Source organism: Cetorhinus maximus, chromosome 4, assembly GCF_964194155.1.
Source record: "Cetorhinus maximus chromosome 4, sCetMax3.hap1.1, whole genome shotgun sequence".
NCBI classification, from domain to species: Eukaryota; Metazoa; Chordata; class Chondrichthyes; order Lamniformes; family Cetorhinidae; genus Cetorhinus; species Cetorhinus maximus.
In genome coordinates, this window is record NC_135882.1 from 134497978 (window position 1) to 134520870 (window position 22893).

Here is a 22893-nt window from a genome sequence, read left to right on the forward strand (position 1 = left end):
CAGGGCCATGCTACTGGCTGCCTGAGTGCTAGCAGGGGGACAAGCAGCATTTGCAGAGAGCACATAGTGCATATATTGTTCTCTTAATGGCAGCCTGTCCATTTTAAAGGGGAACTGCATTCTGTAGAAAGGAACTGCAGTTAACTGCCTGTACTGGCATTGGGTGCAAGTAGGAGCTGCACAATGGAGTACTAGGGAAGACAGAGGCCTCATATGATGAGATGCAGAGGCCTTAGTGCTGGAGTTGCCTGAGAGAGGCCATTCAGGGGACTAGGTGGCCCTCAAGGACCACTCTCCAAAGGGAATGGAGCAGATGGCCCTGAGGGCTTGGCAGCAGCGTCACAAGAGGTTTAATGGCCTCACATGACATGACAGTCAAGGTCAGTGAATGTCACATGACATCTCCTATTCACCACTCCACCAACCTTTCACTCTGCCCACTGAAGCACTCGTCTATCACTCATCCAGCAACAATTCCTGACACTCAGGACTCATGTCTAACATTCAGATACTCCACCTCACCCCCACAAACATTGCAATGATGTCAGTCTCACACCCAACTCCCTCAGCTTCCAAATGCCTCCAGCTATTCAACTGAGGCAGGAACATCACCCAAACACAGTGCAATACAATTACTAACATTCTGCCCGCTCTTGCAGGACATGGTCACCCTTTACTGGGAGTAGGGCAGAACCAGTGAGGGAGAAAACTGCCTGCATCTCCTAACCCTAGGGAGGAGATGGTTTTCTGGATTAGGCTGACAAGTGGCAAGTAACATTCACACCACGCAAGTGCCAGGCAATGACCATCTCCAACAAGAGGGAAGCTAACCATCTTCCCTTGACATTCAATGGCATTACCATCACTGAATCTCCCTCAATCAACATCCTGGGAGTTACCATTGACCAAAACCTTAACTAGACTAACTGTGGCTACAAGAGGAGGTAAGAGACTAGAAATTCTGCAGTGACTAACTCACCTCCTGACGCCCCAAAGCATGTCTACCATCTACAAGGCACGAGTCAGGGGTGTGATGGAATACTCCCCACTTGCCTGGGTTAGTGCAGCTCCAACAAAACTCAAGAAGCTCAACATCATCAGGAAAAAGCAGTCTGTTTGATGGCACACACCCACCATCTTCAGCATTCACTCGCTCCACCACTGACGCATTGTGGCAGCAGTGTGTACCACTACAAGATGCACTACAGAAACTCACCAAGGCTCCTTTGACAGCACCTTCCAAACCCACGACCTACCCACCCAGAAAGACAAGGGCAGCAGATGCATAGGAATGCCACCAGCTGAAATTTCCCTCCAAGCCACACAGCATCCTGACTTGGAACTATATTGCCGTTCCCTCACTGTTGCTGGGTCAAAATCCTGGAACTTGCTTCCTAACAGCACTGTGGGTGTACCTACACCACATGGGCTGCAGTGGTTCAAGAAGGCAGTTCACCACCAACTTCTCAAGGGCATTTAGAATGGGCAATAAATGCTGGCCTAGCCAGCAATGGCCACATCCTGTGAAAGAATAAAAAAGCCATGTGTCCGACTGTGACAGAGCCCAGGATATCCGCTGTTACTGAGAGCATTGAGGATTACAATATGTTCCTGTCTTATGCTCTTTCCCAACTCCCAGCTCACCCTCATCATATTACCTGGCCTGGTGAGCAAGCTGCTGGTGGTGTGATCATGGACGTTTTGTTTTTCACTCTACTCCTCCTTAATCCCTCCTTCCAGCTTTCTCCTTTGCAGACTCCCAGGAACTGCCAACAGCGAAGCCACAGCACACCCAGGGGGAGAGAGAGAGAGAGAGAGTGACAGCACAGCACTGATTGAGCAGGTCATCGCTAGATCTGACACTGGTTCTGTTCTACTCCCAGTTAAGGGTGACCTTGTCCTGTAAGAGAGGGTAAGATGTCAGTAATTGTTTTGCACTGTGTTCGGGCGATGTTCTTGCCACAGCTGAATAGCTAGAGGCATTTGGAAGCTGAGGGAGTTGGGTGTGAGACTGACAATGTGTGTGGGGGTGAGGTGGAGTATCTGAATGTTAGACACGAGTCCTGAGTGTCAGGGATTGCGGCTGGATGAGTGATAGGGGTGTGTTCACCAACTCAGATCCTGGCATTGCACATACCTTAGATGCTACATTAGAGTTGGGATCTGGACATGGTGAGTCATTTGGCATGAGTGGGCTGCAGCCAGGCTGGGGGAAAGGATAATTCATATACCAGCTCACTGGAAGGAGAAATGGGTTCTGCTTCAGTGGACTCTGATGAGGACATCGCTGGACCTCTGCATATAGAAGACAAATGAGGATGCACACCAAGATGCTGGTTGCATTGCCTGACCTGCCATTCAGCCTCTTATCACTGCTAAGGAGCATGGAGGGGTTCAGATCCAACTTGGCAGAGGGCATAGGGCAAAGAGTGCCCTATGTTCCATGGCCTCTGTCCACCTCGCTGTTGTCTTCCAGCCCGAGAGACACTGCAACCAACGCCATCATAGCCATCGCAAACTTTGTGTGATCATGTCACCAAATCTTCTGTGACCTTCGTCACAGTCAAGTCATATGCCTGTAAAGCTTATTGGAAGATGTGCTCTTTACTTTACTTTATAGAAGGAAAACATGGAATATGGACCCTGTACCTTGACAAGATGGACTGTTCATGTGACTTATTTTGTGATCTCTATACAGGCAAGGACTAACTTCATGTCTGAACATGTCTCTGGAAAGTCACCATGTCTGTCAGTTAAATCTGCCATCAGCCCATTGTGTGGTCAATGGAATACATTGATACTGTTGTCACACGACTTAAACTGACTGACGATAGCCAATATCTTATTAATCCACAAAGGCAGCCCAATGAATCAGGCTGGGATATGAAGACCAGAGGGACATCATTTCTCACATACCAAAAGATTGGACCCTGCCTCAAAAAGGTGCCTCAGGCACAGAAGAGGGGCTAATTAATTTTATAGGCAATAGGAGCTCGACCACAATTTCAGCTGAAAAAGCCAGAAACTGCCAATTACCATTGTCTTCAGAAAAACAAGTGAGAACCCTTCAGGCTTACAACGTTTCAACCGCCATCTTAAGGACTGTTTAAAGAAGTGACGTGTTTATTTTACCCTTTAAGTAATTTAATTGCATGTTCCATCTTTAGAAATCATCTTTTCTTGTGTATATATATCTAGTATGTGTGAGGAGTGCGTGTTTGTTGCACTACATTTTGGTGTTGGGAGAAATAAACATTTATCCTTTCTTTTGATTTAAACTTACAAGAGAGCCTGTTTCAGAATCACAAAATCACACAGTGCAGAAGGGGCCTTTCGGCCCATTGAGTCTGCACCATTGAGTCTGTTCTTTAAAGTCACAGCACTCAAGGGGTTAAAACACTCCTTCTCAAAAATACATCAGCCAAGATGTGAGAAAGGGGGGGAAATTATCCTATGTACCTCCCCATTTGGAACACCTTGCAGCAACACACCTTGCCAAATGTGGGAACTCACCACAACACCTTCAAAAACACTCCACAGTCTTTACAGATAAATAATATCAGAAGTTCACCTATATTACCTTACCTGAAAGTTTGGTGCCTGGGCCTTTAAATGACTGTGGTGCTGGATCCCTCATGAAGCTGAATCCATGTTCTTTGGTTAATGACAAGCTTCCATGATCATATTGAATGGCAGGGCAGGCTCGATGGGCTGTGTGGTCTATTCTCACTCCTATTTCTTAGGCTTTTAAATATGTTGGATGGCCCAAGTTTGTAAATAGTGTGTCAGATCAGCTGGTGTGGCTGTTTGACATCATGACAGCACCAGTTGGCAGACTTCTGATGCTTGCAGGGGCACTTGTGCGATTGCCCTTCCCAGCATGGGGTACAGCAAGGGCCATGCCAGGAAGATGCTGCACATTCACTCAGAGGACTTCAGACTTCCATAATGCCATCGTCATCTGTGCTACAGATCTGGACTTTGTATGCTGAGTGTCTGCTGACTATTTATTAAAGGCAATGGTTGGGTCACAGTTAGATTAATATGTGCATTATTGGGCATCCTGTTACAGAAAAGGACATTAAAATCATAGAGAGCTACATTGTGTAGGCTCTGCAGAGTGATGACAGGGATGAAAAACAATATCTGAGAGAGACATGAGATATTGGCCCGAATCTAATGATCCCAATAGTGGCAAATGTGGAGCTCACTAGCGGTGAACGCTGATAAGTTCACTGCTATTGAGGGCTGCAATGGTGCCATAATTTCTGGGGAGCCTTGGCAGCAATGTTCACATCCTAAGAATCTCCGTGAGTGGGACTTTCCAGTTAAAATTAGTGGGAGTTTAGGACTCTGGATACAGGTATCATGGTCAGACATTCCAATCTCATTTCACACAGGACCAACAGGTAGAGGAGACTCGCATCACAGGAGGCTGGGCTCATTTTGAACCCAGGTTAAAGAGTTAAATTAATATCACCAGCCTTAGGATTTTGCCCTCCTTAACAGCACTGTAGGTGTGCCTCCATCACATGGACTGAAGCAGTTCAAGAAGGCAGCTCACCACCACCTTCTCAAGGATAATTAGGGATGGGCAACAAATGCCAGTGATGTTCACATTCCGTGAAAGAATAAAAAAAATCTGAGCAACCACCAGAGTATTTGCAACCAGATCACTGCAAATTAACTCCACTTCCCAATCAACCCTTCCAGAATTTGCCCGATCATGTCACCTGGTTTTCTTGAGAAGAATCAGGATGCCACATCATCGACTCAACTCACATTTGAAGTTCAGTAATAGTAGTTCTTTATTTATCGTTTTCTTCATGAAAATTTGACAAGATGTGGGTGAAATTCAAAGTTAAAAAATTGGGATTGAGAACAAATTCCTATAAGTACTGCTGCTCATTTGTAGGAGTGTCTTGAAATGTTTACATGGGGAAAGGATGTGTGATCTAAAGAGGACCTCACGTTGTTGACATCATAATTGTCACCAAGTTTTGACTCTATCAGATCGTTGTAACTACCTGTCAAGGTTTTAAAGCTGTAGTAACTCTGGTCTATCGATGTGCTGATATATTTCTCCTCAATGTTTTCCAGATTGGCTGCAAGGTGGCTGTCACCATTTTCCTTTACTTCCTGGCTACTAATTATTACTGGATTCTGGTGGAAGGCCTCTATCTCCACAGCCTCATCTTCATGACCTTTTTCTCTGATAAAAAGTATCTCTGGGGCTTCACCTTAATAGGCTGGGGTAAGATAAAGATTTTTAACAAACTGATTTTTCCTCTATTTACTATCTCCCTGTCTCTCTCCATATCTCTTACTCTCTGTCTATCATCCCTTTCAAGCAGCGTGTATGTTTTCTCTTTCTCGCTCTTTGCCCTTCTATTTCTATGTTTAATTTTGTTGGTCCCTTTCTGTCCCTTTCCCTCTGCTTCTGTCTATGTCAATCTGTTTCTGCATCATTATTTCTGTCTCTATCTTTGAGTACAGCTCCAACAACACTCAAGAAGCTTAACACCGTCCAGGACAAAGCAGGCCACTTGACTAGCACCCCATCCACCACCTCAAACATTCACTCCCTCCACCACTGAAGCACAGTGGCAGCAGAGTGTACCATCAACAAGATCCGTACAGTAACTCACCAAGACTCTTTCGACAACACTTTCCAAGTCTGCAACCTCTAACACCAAGGACAAGGCCAGCGGATACATGGGAACACCACCACCTGCAAATTCCCCTCCAAGTCATACACCATCCTGACTTGGAACTACGTTGCCATTCCTTTATTCACTGTCGCTGGGTCAAAGTCCTGGAATTCCCTTCCTAACAGCACCATGGGTGTACCTGCACCACATAGACTGCAGCAGTTCAAGAAGGCAGCTCACCACCACCTTCTCAAGGGCAATTAGGGATGGGCAATAAATGCTGGCCAAGCCAGCGATGTCCACATCCCATGAAAGAATAAAAAAACACCATCTATATATGCCTATGCATTCTCCCTCTATCCTTCTCTCTCTTGCTCCCTCCCTCTCCACACACACACACACACACACACACACACATATACCCTCCCACTGCCCTCACCACCTCTCTCTCTCTCTGTAATAGTTAGCTAAATGGTTTTGGCTGGTCATAGCCAGGCACTATCCCAATGATTTGATATATTACCTAATCCATTCCCAGTGCAGTTGTCATTAGTAGTGGCTGTAAGATGGGAATGGATTTGTGAGAAGTGTGCACATTGCTCTATGTAACCAACTACTAAGCTCCCTGAGCTTGGGTAAGTGAGGTGTGACCCATGGCGAGAGAGATGTACCTCACATCAGGCAACTAGAAACTCTCACTGTGTGGGTTTCTTCATAGCTTGGTTTGGAAATACAAACATTCATCAAGCACTAACCTGAATAAAAGAAACATTTTGGATATCTTCTTTGCCATATGTAAGACATTGGGTTTGTGTCAGAAAAATTAACAGGGAAACACCAAGCAAGGGTATGTAAAAATGTCTTTATGTAGGGCTGAAATTTCTGCATTATGCTGCTTGCTTGGGGTCTCATGAGATACATTCATTGAGCAGCGATAGGATGTAACAACACAGCTCAGTTTCCATTCTACGGCCACAACTAATGAATTGCTGTATTGTGAATGGAGTAAGTAACATATTAAATCATTGGAGTTGATTTTAATCCCTAGCAGCTTTTGGGTGGGTGAGGTGGGTGATGGTGAAAGGGGTGGAAGATGGTAAGAAACTAATGCAAAAATTGCTCTCAGGCCCCAGTTTGAGGGTCTCATCTGATTTTGTCATTCAGCAGCTCATCTGAGACAGGCAAAAAGTAACTGCTATAAAAACAGAAAACAGAAAATGCTGGAAAATCTCAGCAGGCCTGGCAGCATCTGTGGAGAGAGAAACAAAGTTAATTTTTCGAGACCAATATGACCCTCCTTTGGGACTGGGCCATCATTGGGATAGGCAGCAGTTGCTGCCTGGAGTGTGAGGGAGCTCACTGACAAATAGATAAGTTGTAGGGTATGGGATTTTAGGAGAATCTTGTAGGTTTTGGGCAGAGGAGGCAGAGGAGGCCTCTGGAGGAGCAAGGAGTCCTCTCTTTTTGGCTCAATGGAGGAGAATGTTTCACCTACTGAGAGAGCCTCCAACTATTTGGAGACCACCTTCAACATGGTTGGAAAACTATGACAAGTTCCTCACTCAGGCCTCAGTAAAACACTTTAGGGTCTTTCTAACATAGATTAATTTGCATAGATTAACGAGCCAACCCCCACTGTCTCCTCCCCCACCATCCCACTCCCATTCGTGTTAGGTGGGTGTATCTTTCACCTGCAGGTTAAAATTGGAAACAATGTGATAAAGGTCAAGTCACAAGTGGTTGGGGTTCAAATTGACCCCATCATGTAGAATTCTCTCACCATTTCTAATAATGACAGCTAATTTTGGGGAATTGAGGGTTGAAGGAGATAATGCACTCTGTTGGCTAAAATTAAAATTAGAGACTGTCATCAAAGGACTTGATACAATGTAGGACTATGAGACCTAAGTAAATATTGGGACAGGAATATAGATAAGAGGGTGGGTGGGGGTGGGGGCGGTTGCTGGAGTTACATGTCAAAGGAGAATTAACAGTTGTATGAAAAGCATGTTGAAGTTCAATAGCAAAACAAGCTCCCTACCATTCATCAGAAGACTGAGTAATTTCCACACGGCTTCTGCTGATTCTGTCATATATTGTTATGCCACATCCCCAGAATTCTTCAGATCTTCCATGAGCTGGAGGACCCCCTCCCATAGAAAGTCAACAGCTACTTGTCATCTGGAGACAGTAGGGGGCTCGATTGACAGTTCATCTCATTTATAAGAAGCTGTGAGGGGGAACAGGATTCCAGGTGGATTTTCCCTCTTGAGCACAATAAGCCAGCCTGTGTTATCCTCCATTGTCCATCACTGTTACTCTCAGAGTTGAATGACAGAGAGATTGGCTCTCCCTGTGTGGAGATTATGGTTAGATTCATTATTGGAAGGGGAGCAGGATTATAAAAGAATTAAAAGTATAAAAAGTAAAAATATAAAAGTATTTGCAACAAGCAGGATTTTCAGAGCACGTCTGGACCCCACCCGAACCCCCACCACCCCCAACAGAGAGACAGGGAATCTTCATACCCTCTCTTTGCAATATTAGATTTGGGAATGATTGACAGACTCCATTTCATAAAAAAATCCTCCTAAGCCAACCCAGGCAATCAGTTGAGCTCACAGTCACCATTAGATGTTGTCTCCCAGGAGCATTCTCAGCCTTAAGTGTATGATGGGCTTGAGGCACTGGTTTGGAAGCCAAGCTTTCTCATTAACACAGTGTTTAAAGATATATTTTAGTGCTTTGCATACAGTGTAGTAATTGCATGGTTTACCACCAAATCATACAGCATAGAAGGAGGCCATTTGAACCGTTGTACTTGTGCCAGCTCTTTGAAAGAGCTATCCAATAGTCCCACTGCCTGCAAATTTTTCACCTTTCAGTATTTATCCAATTCACCTTTGAATGTTATTATTGAATGTGCTTCCACCACCCTTTCAGGCAGCACACAACAACTTGCTGCATCAAAGAAATTCTCCTCAACTACCCTCTGGTTCTTTTGCTAATTATCTTAAACCTGTGACCTGTAGTTACTGACCCTTCTGCCACTGGAACAATTCCTCCTTAATTATTGTATCAAAACCTTTCATGATTTTGAACATGTCTGTCAAAGCTTCTCTTAACCCTTCTCTGCTCTAAGGAGAACAACCCCAGTTTCTCCAGTCTCTTTACATAATTGAAGTCCCCCACCCCTGGTACTATTCTAGTAAATCTGTTCTGCACCCTTGCTACAGCCTTGACATCCTTCCTAATCTGTAGTGTCCAGAATTGAATGTAATAGCCCCAATATAAATGGGGACGCTGGGGGGAGGGGAAATCATAGTGGAAAGTAAGTCTGTAAATGTGGCTAATGTGAAGGTCATGATGAATTTAATGACAGGATCTCATTTGAATATTTTTATCCATTTCCAAGGTGGTTAGCCAGCCAGTTGAAATGCTGGGAGGTGGTTGGGCAGGAAGCCCTGCAATGGAAGGCTAGAGCCAAGGAGCGTAAAAAGGGAGAGACTTCAGTCAACAGAGAGATCAGAGTCAGGGTCAGGGCAAGATTAGCATGGGGTTCGAGGGGAGATCAGAATGTGGGTCATGGGGATAGCAGAGTGTGGGTCGATGGGAGATCACGGTGTGGGTCGAGGGGAGATCAGAGCTTGGGCCAGGGGGGGGAGATCAGAGTGTGGGCTGAGTGGGGAGATCAGAGTGTGGGCTGAGGGAGGAGATCAGAGTGTGGGTCGGGGGGAGATCAGAGTGTGGGTCGGGGGGAGATCAGAGTGTGGGTCGGGGGGAGATCAGAGTGTGGGTCGGGGGGAGATCAGAGTGTGGGTCGGGGGGAGATCAGAGTGTGGGTCGGGGGGAGATCAGAGTGTGGGTCGGGGGGAGATCAGAGCTTGGGCCAAGAGGGGGGATCAGCGTATGTGTTGGGGGAGTTCTGAGTATTGGTTGAGGGAGATCTGAGTTTGGGTCGGTGGGGGATCAGAGTGTGGGTTGAATGGAGAGATCAAAGTGTGGGTCAGGGGGGATATCAGAGTCAGGGTCGGGGGGAGATCAGAGTGTGGGGTGAGGGGGGGATCAGAGCTTGAGCCAAGGGGGCAGATCAGAGTGTGGGTTGGGGGAGATATGAGTATTGGTCGGTTGGGAGATCAGAGGGTGGGTCGGGGGGAGATCAGAGGGTGGGCCGAGGGGGGAGATCAGAGTGTGGATCGGGGAAGATCTGAGTATTGGTCTGTGGGTAGATCAGAGGGTGGGTCGGGGGGAGATCAGGGGGTGGGTTGAGAAGGGGAGATCAGAATGTGGGTCGGGGGAGATCTGAGTTTTGGTCAGGGGGAGATCAGAGTCAGGGTCGGCGGGGAGATCAGAGGGTGGGCCGAGGGGGAGATCAGAGGGTGGGTCAGGGGGAGATCAGAGGGTGGGCCGAGTGGGAGATCAGAGGGTGGGTCAGGGGGAGATCAGAGTCAGGGTCGGGGGAGGGGAGATCAGAGTCAGGGTTGGGGGGGAGATCAGAGGGTGGGCCGAGAGGGAGATCAGAATGTGAGTCGGGGGAGATCAAAGTGTGGGTCAGGGGGAGGTCAGAGTGTGGGTCAGGGGGATATCAGAGTCTGGGACAGGGGGAGGTCAGTGTGTGGGTCAGGGGGAGGTCAGAGTGTGGGTCAGGGGGAGATCAGAGTGTGGGTCAGGGGGAGATCAGAGTGTGGGTCGGGGGGAGATCAGAGTGTGGGTCGGGGGGAGATCAGAGTGTGGGTCGGGGGGAGATCAGAGTGTGGGTCGGGGGAGATCAGAGTCAGGGTTGGGGGGGAGATCAGAGTGTGGGTTGTGGGGAGATCAGAGTGTGGGTCGGTGGGGAGATCAGAGGGTGGACTGAGGGGGAGATCAGAGTCAGGGTCGGGGGGAGATCAGAGTCAGGGTCGGGGGGAGATCAGAGTTCGGGTCAGGGGGAGATTAGAGTGTGGGTCGCAGGGGAGATCAGAGGGTGGGCCTAGGGGGAAATCAGAGTTCGGGTCAGGGGGAGATCAGAGTGTGGGTCGAGTGGAGAGATCAAAGTGTGGGTTGGGGGAAAATCAGAGTCAGGGTCGTGGGGGGGAGATCAGAGCCAGGGTTAGTGGGGAGATCAGGAGTGTGGGTTGTGGGAGATCGGAATGTGGGTTGGAGGGAGTTCAGAGTATGGGCCGGGGGAGATCAGAATGTGAGCCGGGGGCATGGGGATCAGAATCCAATCAGTCCAATTAATCCCATGCCCCTGATCTTTCCTCAAAGCCATTCAAATTTTTATCTTTGAGGTATTTATTCCCATTCCCTTTGAAAGTTACTATTGAATCCCCTTCCACCATCCTTCCAGGCAGTGCAAAAAATCATCACCTTAAAAGAACTTGCTGCAAAAATACTCTTCATCTCCACTCTGCTACTCTTGTCCATTATCTGAAACCAGTGTTTTCTGTCACCCATTATAATTTTGTAATCTTGAATATCTCTTGAACATTCTCTGCTCTAAGGAGAACAATTTTAGTTTGTCTAGTCTCTCATATAACTGAAGTCTCTCACCCTTGGTATCACTCTGGTATAGGGTTGTTCACTCCGGCTGGACATATCCCAGGAGACATTGGCAGAATTGCCATCATTGAATCCTGGTAGTATGGCACAAGTGGGTGAGCCCATTTGGTGTGGGCAATGACCAAAGCCCTGGTGTTATGTATGGCAGGTGGTATTTGTCAGGTTGACCAAATCCACAAAGGAAATTGGCCACGCTGTCACTACGATTTTACAATTTGTATTTATTACAGGAAGGCTAGTGCAATGAACTCAGAAGTAATGAGCCCATTACCACTTTTAGAGATTTTAAAGATTAAATTAAAACATTTATTACCAATAGAAGAGAACACTTGAACACACACAAGATTACAGTTACACCATGAGAACAGTTCTAAAAATTTCTCCTTAACCAAACACTTAACTACACACCCCCTTTAAGGCAACAGTCCAAATAGATCCCAAGTTTATAAAGTCATCCAGCAGTATTACCTTAAGCACCCACTGGACAATGGACTTCCAAAGGCTTTTAACACAGCTGTGGTCATCGGTACAAGAAACTTCTGCAGCGTGGCTAAAGGCTTTTCCCACCAGTCTGTTTCACATGGTGCACCTTCCAAAATCTCACAAGGCCACACCTCACACAGCCTTCAATCGTTCTTTAAATATATTTCTCCCTTTTTTGATCTGTAAATTCCATTGTTTCAACTTGTCTTTAGAAGCTACTTTTCCCAGAACATAAAATCTTTCATGTTATCATTATGGCCAAATTGGGAAAAATCAGCGTAATAACCTTGCCTTATTTATCTTGCTGGTTGTAAACATTTTCCATGTCCCTTTGAAAATCAAACACTTCTCCACTTATCTAAAAATGAAAATTCCATTCACACCGTATCTACTGACCTCACCCTAGCTTTACTCATCTCTATTTCAAATGCCTATCTTACACTTAATTTCTTTGATACTATAAACCTTGCAGTCAAGTCGTCTCTAGTTTAATTAAATTAGCCACACACACAGGACCGTACACACACACATAAGCCAGCTTTAAAGTATCCCACAATAATGTTAGGACAAATATAGTAGTTTCTTGACACCTCCATCCTTATGGAAAAACGAACTGTCATAAAGTTAAAAGATGGTTTCATTTTCTCAACTCATCTTACATTGCTTACTGCACTTATCAATATACGCAAAACTGTTACACTGCCAGGTACATGCATTAACATGACAATACATACAAATCCTTAGAATCAACAGAGATCATTTTGGTCCAGTGTCCAAGTTTAAAATGCCCAATTTCCTTTGAACTTTAAACTCTTGACAAAGCATCTGCAATTAAATTTTCTTGTCCAGACACATGTATAATCTGTAAATTAAACGGTTGCAGTAATAAACTCCACCTAAACAGTGCATTTCAGTCTTGAAATTTGTCCAGAAATTTAAAAGGATTGTGGTCTGCATAAACAATTGTTTCTGATGAATTGCTTGCAACATAAACTTTGAAATGCTGTAGCACTAACGCCAGAGCTAGAGTCTCTTTTTTGATGGTTGAGTATCTGTTCTGATGTACATTCAGCTTCCGTGAAAAATATACTGCCGGCTTTTCAATTCATATTTCATCTTCTTGTAACAACACAGCACCAATACCCTAATCACTTGCATCAATTGCCAACTTAAACTGCTTGGCATAATTAGGTGCTAATTATTGCCAAAATTGGTGTCGTAGTCAACACCGTTTTTAAAGTGTAAAATGCATTCTGACACTTGTGTGTCCATTGAAATTTCTTGGTCTTCATTACTAGTTCAGTCAATGGAGCAACCACATTGCTAAAATTTGGTACAAACCTCTGGTAAAATCCACTCATACCCAGAAATCTCAAAACTTCCCGTTTTGTTGTAGGCACTGGGAAATTCACGATGATTTTTATTTTCACATCTCTTGGAGCCACCTGACCGTGTCCAACGGTATGGCCTAGATATGTAACTTACGCTTTTGCAAATACACTCTTAGCCAAGTTCATCGCCAAATTAGCTCCTTGCAGTCAATCAAACAGTTCTTTCAGATGTTGTAAATGATACTCCCGCATTTGACTGAAAACTACCAAGTTGTCAAAATAAACAGCACAGTTGCTCAGTCCTGCAATTACTTTGTCAGTCTTTGAAATGCTGCTAGTGCACTCTTCACACCTAATGGCACAACTTTAAACTGATATAGTCCATCTTACAAAAACCGATATCTCTTTTTCTCTTTCTGGTAATGGTACTTGCCAATATCCTCGTAGCCAGTCAATATTTATGATAAACTCTGCTTGCCTACTTTCTCAATACAATCTTCCAACCATGGAATAGGATATGCATCCACTTTTGTCACTGCATTTAATTTTCGATAATCCACGCACAGTCTTTGTGTTCTATCCGGTTTCGACACCATCACAATAGGTGAACTCCAGTTACTGCAACTAGACTGTATGATGTCATTCTGAATCATGAATTCAATTTATTTTTGCACTTGAGCTAATTTTACTAGATTTAATCTATAAGGACATTGCCTTATTGAAACTGAATCTCTCACATCCACATCATGTGTAGTTAAATTTGTTTTCCCCAGCTTATTCCCACAAATAGCTTTGTGTAACTGCAATAGCCTTTCCAAATCATTTTGACACTTGTCTGGAAGGTAACTCAATATTACATTTAAATGTTTAAGTACCCCCTCATTGTCCAATTTCGTTAGAGGAAAATTAATTTCAGAATCCTTTATTTCTACCTCTTTCTCTTTATCTACCACTACTAATACCTCCTTTTGGTTGTCTTCCCTGTCAAAGTACTTTTTAAGTACATTTACATGACACACCCTCTGCTTCTTTGTTCTAAAGGAGCATTTATTAAATAATTTACTTCACTCAGCCTCTTTTCAATCCTGTAAGGCCCACTAAGCCTTGCCTTTAATGGTTCACCTGACACCAGTAACAAAATTACACCTTTTCTCCAGCAACAAAACGACAAGTTTTGGCCCTCTTATCTACATTTGCCTTCATCACCTGCTGTGATATCTTTATATGTTCCTTAACTAACTCACATGCTTTGTTCAATCTTTTTGTGAATTTTGTCACATAATCCAGGAGAGTAGCTTCTGAACTCTGAGCCACTAGTTTCTCCTGAATCAACTTAAATGGTCCCCTCACCTCATGACCATAGACTAATTCAAAGGACTAAATTCTGTTGATTTATTAGGGGCATCCCCAATAGCAAATAACAAGAATGGAATTGCCCAATCCCAGTCCCGTGGCTTTCATCATAGTTTTTAAAGTTTGATGCCATCTCTCTAAAGCACCTTGTGATTCAGGATGCTAAGCTGATGACTTAAACTGTTTTATCCCCAGGCTGCTGATTGCTTCCTTAAACAGCTGTGGCATGAATTTCTAACCTTGATCCAATTGTATTTCTTTTGGTAACCTATATCTTGTAAAACATTTGGACAACTCCTCTACAATTCTCTTGCTGTAATATTTCATAAAGGTATTGCTTCCAGAAATCTAATAGACACATCCATGATTGTCAGCAAGTACTGATTTCCACTTTTGGTCTTAGGGAGGGGTCCGACACAATCAATCAAGACCCTGGTAAAAGGTTCCTCAACTGCTTGAATCAGAATTAAAGGTGCAGGATTAGTCACTGCTTGAGGTCTTCCTGTCACCTGGCATGTGTGACATGATCTACAGAATTTGCCTACATCTTAATGCAGTCCAGGCCAATGAAAATGTTTTTGTATTTTCGCCTGCGTTTTCCTAATTCCTAAATGTCCAGTTATTGGAATTTCACAAGCTACTCTCAATATTTCATTTCTGTATCCAGATGGTGTAATTATTTGATGTACTACCACTCACTTCTCATCTGCTGGAATATGAGATGGTCTCCATTTCCTCATTAACACATTACCTTTAAGGTAATAACATTCTGAAATACATTCTGCCTCTGTTTCTGAATAAGCTGTCTGATATAACTTCTTTATTCATGAATCCTTCTGCTGTAATTCTACCAATCTCACTGAGCTAAACGCTTCCACCTCATTCTCTTCAATCTTCTCTTCCCGCACAACCTTTTCAAAGACAGATCCAGCTAATTGGATGTCAGCATCCATCCCCTACCTTTTAGATTCCTCTCCCTCCTGTTCCAACCCATGAGTTTGTGATCTCATTACAACACAATGTGGAAACAATCCAGGATGTTCTTTCTGCAACATCTCTGTTGAATGCAACTCCACAGGTTGCTCAACTACAATAGGCAACACCAAGATCTGTGACCCAGCTACATCATTACCTAAGATAAATTGAACTCCTGCAATGGGCAATTTTTCTACTATTCCAACAATCACCTCACCTGTTTTCAACTTACTTTTTAAATTTACCTTCCACAATGGAATAGGTTTAGCACCTCCATGAATTCCACTTATTACCATTCTTTCATGCAAAACTCCCTGTGGACAACAAATGGAACTATCCCAAACATTAAAGACTGACTAGCCCCTGTGTCCCTTAAAATTTTAATGGGCAGAATTTTTAACTTGGCGGGCAGGCACGCGCACACAGCCCGCTTGAGTGTAAAATGATGTGTGCTGATGTCGGGCGAGCGTCCTGACGTCAATGTGCAGTTGCTTGATATTTCGGTCGGCGAGCGCATGCGGGAATCAGCAGCACGTCCACCGACAATTAAAAGGCCATTAACAAGGTCATTGAAACAAATTTTTCGCGGGTCCAACCTCATGGTTGGCAGGTAGGCGAAAAGGCCAAGCAGCTTTTGCATTTTTTTGGAAACGTCATCCATGGATGGGATGAAGTTTCCAACATCAAATAAAAATAAGATAAAAATTTTAAATTTCATTTATAACATGTCCCTACTGAAGTGACAGAGTCACAAGAGGGGACATGTTTTATAACATTTAAAAAAAATTAATTTCTAATTTTTAAAACTCTTCATTTCCTTGAAGCAGCTCTGTGCTTCAAGGAGATTTTCAATGGCTCACTCGCATGCATGCATGAAGCTTCTTCTTCCCACCCCTCCCTTAAATATATTCAGCGTCCTGGCATCCACTGCACTCTGAGGTAGTGAATTCCATAGATTCATGACTCTTTGAGAAAAGTAATTCCTCCTCATCTCTGATTTAAATCTACCGCCCCTTAGCCTAAACCTATGGTCTCTCATGTTAGAAGGTAAAACATCCGCTCCACGTCTACTTTGTCTATCCCCTTTAGCCTCTTATACACCTCAATTAGATCTCCTCTCATCCTTCTAAACTCTAGCAAGTATAGGCCTTAACTGCTCAATCTCTCCTCATAAGACAAGGCTCACATCTCTGGAATCAATCTAGTGAACCTCCTCTGAACTGCCTCCAGTGAAACTACATCCTTCCCACTTCTTTACCTACCACTGATCCTTCCTGCTCCACCTGTACACAAACAACTGGTTTTTCCTGCCCCTGGATCTCAGAATCTACAGTACTCTTATTTCCAGAGCTTTTCTATGTTCCAACTACTGCAATAGGTTTTACCTGTAACACAACTGTGGTTATTGGAACAGCAAACTTCTGCAGGGTGGCTACAGGCTTTTCTCATCAGTCTGTTTCACACAGTGCACCTTTCAATCTCTTCAGGCCGCACCTCACACAGCCTTCCATCATTCTTTAAATATATTTCTCCCTTTTTTGATTTGTAAATCCCATTGTTTCAACTTGTCTTTAGACGTTACTTTCCCCTGAATATAAAATCTTTCATGTTATGATTATGGCCAAATTGGGAAAAATCAACGTAATAACCTTGTCTTATTTATCTTGCTGGTTGTAAACATTTTCCTTGTCCCTTTGAAAATCAAACTCTTCTCCACTTATCTAAAAATGAAAATTCCATTCACACCGTATCTACTGACCTCACCCTAGCTTTACTCATCTCTATTTCAAATGCCTGTCTTACACTTAATTTCTTTGATACTATAAACCTTGCAGTCTAATTGTCTCTAGTTTAATTAAATTAGCCACACACACAGAACCAAACACACACACACACACACGCCAGTTTTAAAGTATCCCCCAATAATATTAGTAAAAATTTGATATTTCCTTGACACCGGAGACTAGCATGTGAAGCTAGGCTGTGCGGTCAGTGTGTGAAGTTGTAATCTTGCTGAATCTAGTTCTTGCCTGACATTTATACTTGAACTTCCCACCTCAGTCCTTGATCATTATCAGCATTGAAAAAACTGCTTTTTAAAAACTTTAATCAGGTACAATTGTGCCCAGGTCCTCACTGGAACTGCAATCAGGAGGAAGCTGCTGATGCTGAATCCTCACCCTCTCTCCAGCTCAGACCCCAGTCTTTCCGCTTGCATCCCCCCTCCCCCACCCAACACACTGCTGGGGGCTCCTGAAGGATAATCCCCCGGGCACACACACACACGCACACACAGGGCAGAATTTCACGGCCCCGTTTCGGCGGGGACTGGGCCGTAAAATGCGGTGAGCCTTTATAAATCCCGCTGACGACAGCAGGAACGTAAATCCCACTGCACACGCACACACATACACACACACACACACACGCACACACGCACACACACACGTACACACGCACACACACACACACACACGCACACACGCACACGTACACGCACACGCACATGCACACACGCACACACACACACACGCACACACGTACACACGCACACACACACACACACTGAACGCTGACAAGCAGCCGTCTCGCGTTCCACTCTCCAGCTGGCAGTGGCCCTGCCTGCTTCCTCCTGATGGTTGTCGTAATTGCAACATTTGCTGGTCCTGGTTACAAAGTTGCAGTAAATGGAATCCGGGCCCAGGCAAGTTGCCTGCATAGTCTCCATCCCGGGACCATGTCCTCGCACCCCGCATCTGCTTCCTGCAGGAGCACCTATTCCCCCGACCTGCTCACACCGCACTCATCTCACAGACCAGTGAGGGCAGCTGCTGAGCAGTTGTCTGAGCCTCCCACCGAGCAAACCAACACCAAAGCACATGGCAGTTGCCATTCCATTACTCATGCACAGTCTTCTTTACAATTACATGTGAGAGCTTAGTCTTTAACCTTCTCAGCAGGAAAAAACAGGCAATGATGTTTATGAGCGAATAATGCATGCATGACCCACGTTAGTAGCAGTTTATGACATATTAATTAATTTAAAATAATGTTTCAAAATCTCCCAGATTGCTTTCAATTGTCACTGGGACATTGATGCCGGCTCCAGGAGACTCCCAGTTGGCAACCCTACTCTGGTAATTCTGCTCTATACCCTCTCCAAGGCCCTTGCAACTCCCCAAGAGATTGTAGGTCCTCATAAAGGGTACTGATTGCTAAGGTCATGCTCCCCTCCTGCCCGCCCTTAGCTGTTTGCCATTGTTGCATGTTCCTTCTCCTTTTCCTGCAGGCCCCCATTCATGCTGACATGGGCATGTGTCAGAAATATGTAAATTAGTTAACTGTGCTCTAATCCTTGCTACTCTAGCTGGGGTCAGCAACAGAGACTACAGGGGCAATGGGAATCCCACAGAACGAGTCTTGGAAATTTTGGCCTTTGATGTTGACAGGATATCTAAGTTCATCACATCTGAGTGAGATCTTGTTCTTAAGGCACATAAAAATAATGGTGTTAGTCTAGGCTCATCCCTGAGTCAGAAGATCATAGATTGAAGCTTAACTCCAGACACTTGAGGACGCAACACAGACTGACACTCCTGAGCATTACTGTGTGAGCGTTCCACTCTTGGTGGTGCTGTCTTTGGGATGCGATGTTAAATAAAAGCCCTGTCCTCTCTGAGTTAGATGTAAAAGAATGCATGGCACTAACTGAAGAATTATGAGGGAGTTCTTTGTGTCCAGGCAAATATAATTCCCCCAGTGAAACAGATAACCTAATCATTACTGTTTGTGGGACTTTGCTGTCACATATTGATTGCTGTGTTTCCTACGTTACAACATTTAGTATAATTCAGAGTACTTAATTGGCTGTGAAATGGTTTGGAATGTCCTAAGGCATGAAAAGCTGTATATAGCATTTCATCTGAAAGACACCACCTCTGACAATGCAGCATTTCTTCAATACTGCACTGTCCAGTATTGTGTGTCTCCGGAGTGGTACTTGAAGCAACACATTTCTGAGTTGAGGACGCTGCCAGTAAGTCATGGCTGGCACTGAAAGAACAAATATAAAGGGAAAGGTTACTCAGAGAAATTTAAATTTCTATTGTAAATGAGTTTTTTTTTGGACTCTCTTTCATCCATAGGTGTTCCTGCTGTATTCGTGGCAGCATGGGCAAGTGTGAGAGCAACTCTGGCAGATACACAGTACGTACAGCAAGTTAACATTTCCCTGGAAAATCTGTGAGCCTCTTAATAAGAGAGAGCACAAGAAAATATGAAAATCTAAAGCAAAAAAATGTCATTCAGCCTGCTCTACCCTGGTTCCATATATAACTATACTGTGTAGACTGCCCTCTTTCTTGATTTCTTGATCCCCTACTTAGGGACACCCCTGTTGAACATAGGAACAGGGGTAGGCCATTCAACCTCTCGAGCCTGTTCCCCCACTCTATTAGATCATGACTGATCTGTACCTCAACTCCAGTTATCACCCTTACCTAACAAAAATCTATGGTTTCAGTCTTGAAAACCTGGCATCTTCAGTCTTTTGAGGGAAAATGTTCCAGATCTCCACTACCCTATGCGTGAAAAACTGCTTCTTGATTTCACTCCTAAATGGTTTGAATTTGATTTTAAGGTTGTGTTTACTTGTTCTGGATTCCTGGAGCAAACAAAATGGTTTCTCTGTATCTACCCTGCTGAATCTTTTTATCATTTTATGCAACTTGACTAGAACCACTACTCAACCTTCCAAACTCAAGAGAATACAAGCCAAGTTTTGCTACTTATCCCTTTAATTTAACCCCTTATGCCCTGCTATCATTCTGATGAATCTGGGTTGCAAGCCCTCAAAAGCTAGTATATCCTTGCTGAGTTGCAGTGCACAGAAATAAATATTCCAGATTATTCTAGAATGTTTTAGCTGGAATTAATCCAAGACGCTGTGCAATAGAAGCATAGCTTCCCCCACTTCATATTTCAGCCTCCTTTAGATAAAAGTCAACATTCTATTTATTACTATCATTTTGATTTATTTCTTGTACATACGCAATAGCTTTTATTGATTTGTATCTCTGGACACCAAAATCCTTTTGCTTGCTTAGATAGGTGTTAAAGATGCTGTAGCACTATTTTAAGAAGAATCATAGATTCATAAAATATTACAACACTTAAAGAAGCTGTTTAATGCAGATATCCTGAGATCTTGAAAGGTGCTGTATAAATGAAAGTCCTTTCCTTCCTCTCTGGTCTGTTATCCCTTTATTGCATAATGGAAATATGTGCAGGAATTACATATATAGTTCAAGGCTTCCACCAATGCTCTCCCTCTTTCTCTTTCTACAGGTGCTGGGATCTAAGTGCTGGGAATTTAAAGCTGATTTATCAGCTACCCATTCTGGCAGCAATATTGGTGAGATTGCAAAAAAGAAAAATTCTCTCCTCCCCATTCTGAAGTGGATTCCATTGCGTCAGGTACCATCACATCCAATAACCTTCTAAATTCATTTAACAGGATCTGTTTCTTTTTTCCTTCCAGGTTAACTTCATGCTTTTCATCAATATTATCAGAGTTCTAGCCACAAAGCTGAGAGAGACCAACGCTGGAAGGTGTGATACTCGTCAGCAGTACCGGTAAGCTGTGGGGCACATGATTGGTTCAGATGAAACAGGACCCTCTATAAGGAGAGATCAAGAAGGTGTCTAGTATGGAAATGGATGGGAAAGTGTCGTTCTGAGATTGAGATTAACACGTTTTGTCTGATCATTGTTCATGGACTTTATTTTGCTTCTGCTTCCTATCACACCTGGCTTGTCAGTGTCTGAAAAAAATATATAAAAGAAGACTCAGAGCAGAATATAATGCCTCATCCTGTGGCGGGGCACATTTAATTGGCTGGGAGGGTGGCGGGTTTGCCTCCAGATGTTCCTGCCTCTGCTCCAATTAAGTCAATTGTGGGAAGGCTCGTGGATGGCCTTCCTGCCACTCCACCTCATCCTACTGCTGCTGGTACTCAGCCAACAGCGGGTGGGGGACCCGTCATGCTGGAAGCTCAAAAAGCAAAACCTGTCAGGTTTGCTTGCAGGCTTCCGGGCGGTTCCCCTATTCAAAGATACTCAGTGCTTGATCGAAGGACCTGGCATCAGGAAGAGAGGGAGGGAGGTGGTACCACTGCGATCCACCCCTTGCCCTTGCCGTCCAATCCCTCCTGCCTCCTCCATGACAACCAGCCTGCGATCCCCCTCCTGCCAGCACTCAACTGTGACCTGTGTCCCTCAGCCAGCCTGGGTCTTGGGTGGTCGTACCAGCAGCAGCCACTGCTTCCCCAGTGGGGCTACTGAGCAATGCACAGCTGCTGGCCTCTGATTGGCCGGCATATCTCAGAGGCGGGACTTCAGCCCTGCGATATTTGATCCTGAGGAAGGCCCGCTGGTACCCAGCTCAGTGCCTGATTGGCATTTAATGTGGCAGTCTTCCTCAAAGGAGGCAATGTGGGGCTCTTGTTGGCTCTCCACCCAGCAGGCAAGATTCCCGTTGCGTTCATTAAATACTGCCCTAAGTCTGTATCTAACCTGCGCTGTTCCTGACCACAAAGTATTTTACAGGGCATTGAAGAGACAGTTTTACCCTGACACCCAACTACACACACTCCTCGCTCACCACTTCCTTTTGCAGTCCTTCCACCCACCCTTGCACCCAAAAGACACCGATTGCATTGTCTGTAACTGCAACATTGCATGCTTCCTCATTCCCTTTGATCCCTCTGGGACCTTTCAAGAGCTAGTAAACAATGTACTTCCCACTGAATTGTCAGAGAGAATCTCAGTTTAAAGTCTCTTCTGACAGTGGTTAATCCTCTTGTCTCTGAGCCAGAAAGTTGTAGGTCCAACCCCTGAGACTGTATAATTTAGTCTGAAGGTGTGCTGCATCATCTCTGCTGCTGCCTTTCCATTGAGGTATTGGGGGGAAATTAGGTGACATATCGATAGAAGCATTTGGGAATGTTTAGGTGGTGAGGCCTTGCCCCTGCCCCCTCTGCCTACTCTTTTCTCACCTACCACATGTAAATGACAGTGGGGCTGAGACACTGAGGATCCCACCCTGCTCTCTGCTATTGCTGCTTCTGGCTTCCAGAGCGGCCCCAGGTTACGATGGTAAATACCCAAATAGATGGTTGACTCTTAACTGCATTCTGAAGTGCCCTAGCAAACTACTAAATTGTATCAAACCACTAACAGCGTATCAAGGACATGGTACCTTCTCAAGGGCAACTAGTGATGGGACAGGAACTGCCAGTGAAACATCCAGAGAATGAATAAAAAATAAGAACACATTTAAATGCCTTTTACATTACGTTGTCCTCATCAGTGATCTTCCTGGGTAACTTATACTGCAACTGTATTAACTGTTACAGTCCCAAGGAAGACAAATGCAAAACAGAATTAAAGGTCTCCCTCTCATAGAATCATATAATGATACAGCACAGAAGGAGCCCATTCAGCCCACTGTGCCTGTGTGGACACTTTGAAAGTGCTACCCAATTAGTCCCACTCCCCTG

At 44.4% G+C, this 22893-nt stretch overlaps 1 protein-coding gene across 1 annotated transcript in view; it reads left to right on the forward strand.

Annotated features, from left to right (window-relative positions):
• Window positions 1-22893, forward strand: part of LOC144679923 (parathyroid hormone/parathyroid hormone-related peptide receptor-like) — a 151365-nt gene that overhangs the window by 108587 nt on the left and 19885 nt on the right. The window contains exons 7-10 of the mRNA XM_078540892.1: window positions 5101-5254; window positions 19480-19540; window positions 20681-20747; window positions 20874-20968. Of these exons, the coding sequence (XP_078397018.1) occupies window positions 5101-5254; window positions 19480-19540; window positions 20681-20747; window positions 20874-20968 (377 nt within the window). The remainder of the gene's footprint in view (window positions 1-5100; window positions 5255-19479; window positions 19541-20680; window positions 20748-20873; window positions 20969-22893) is intronic.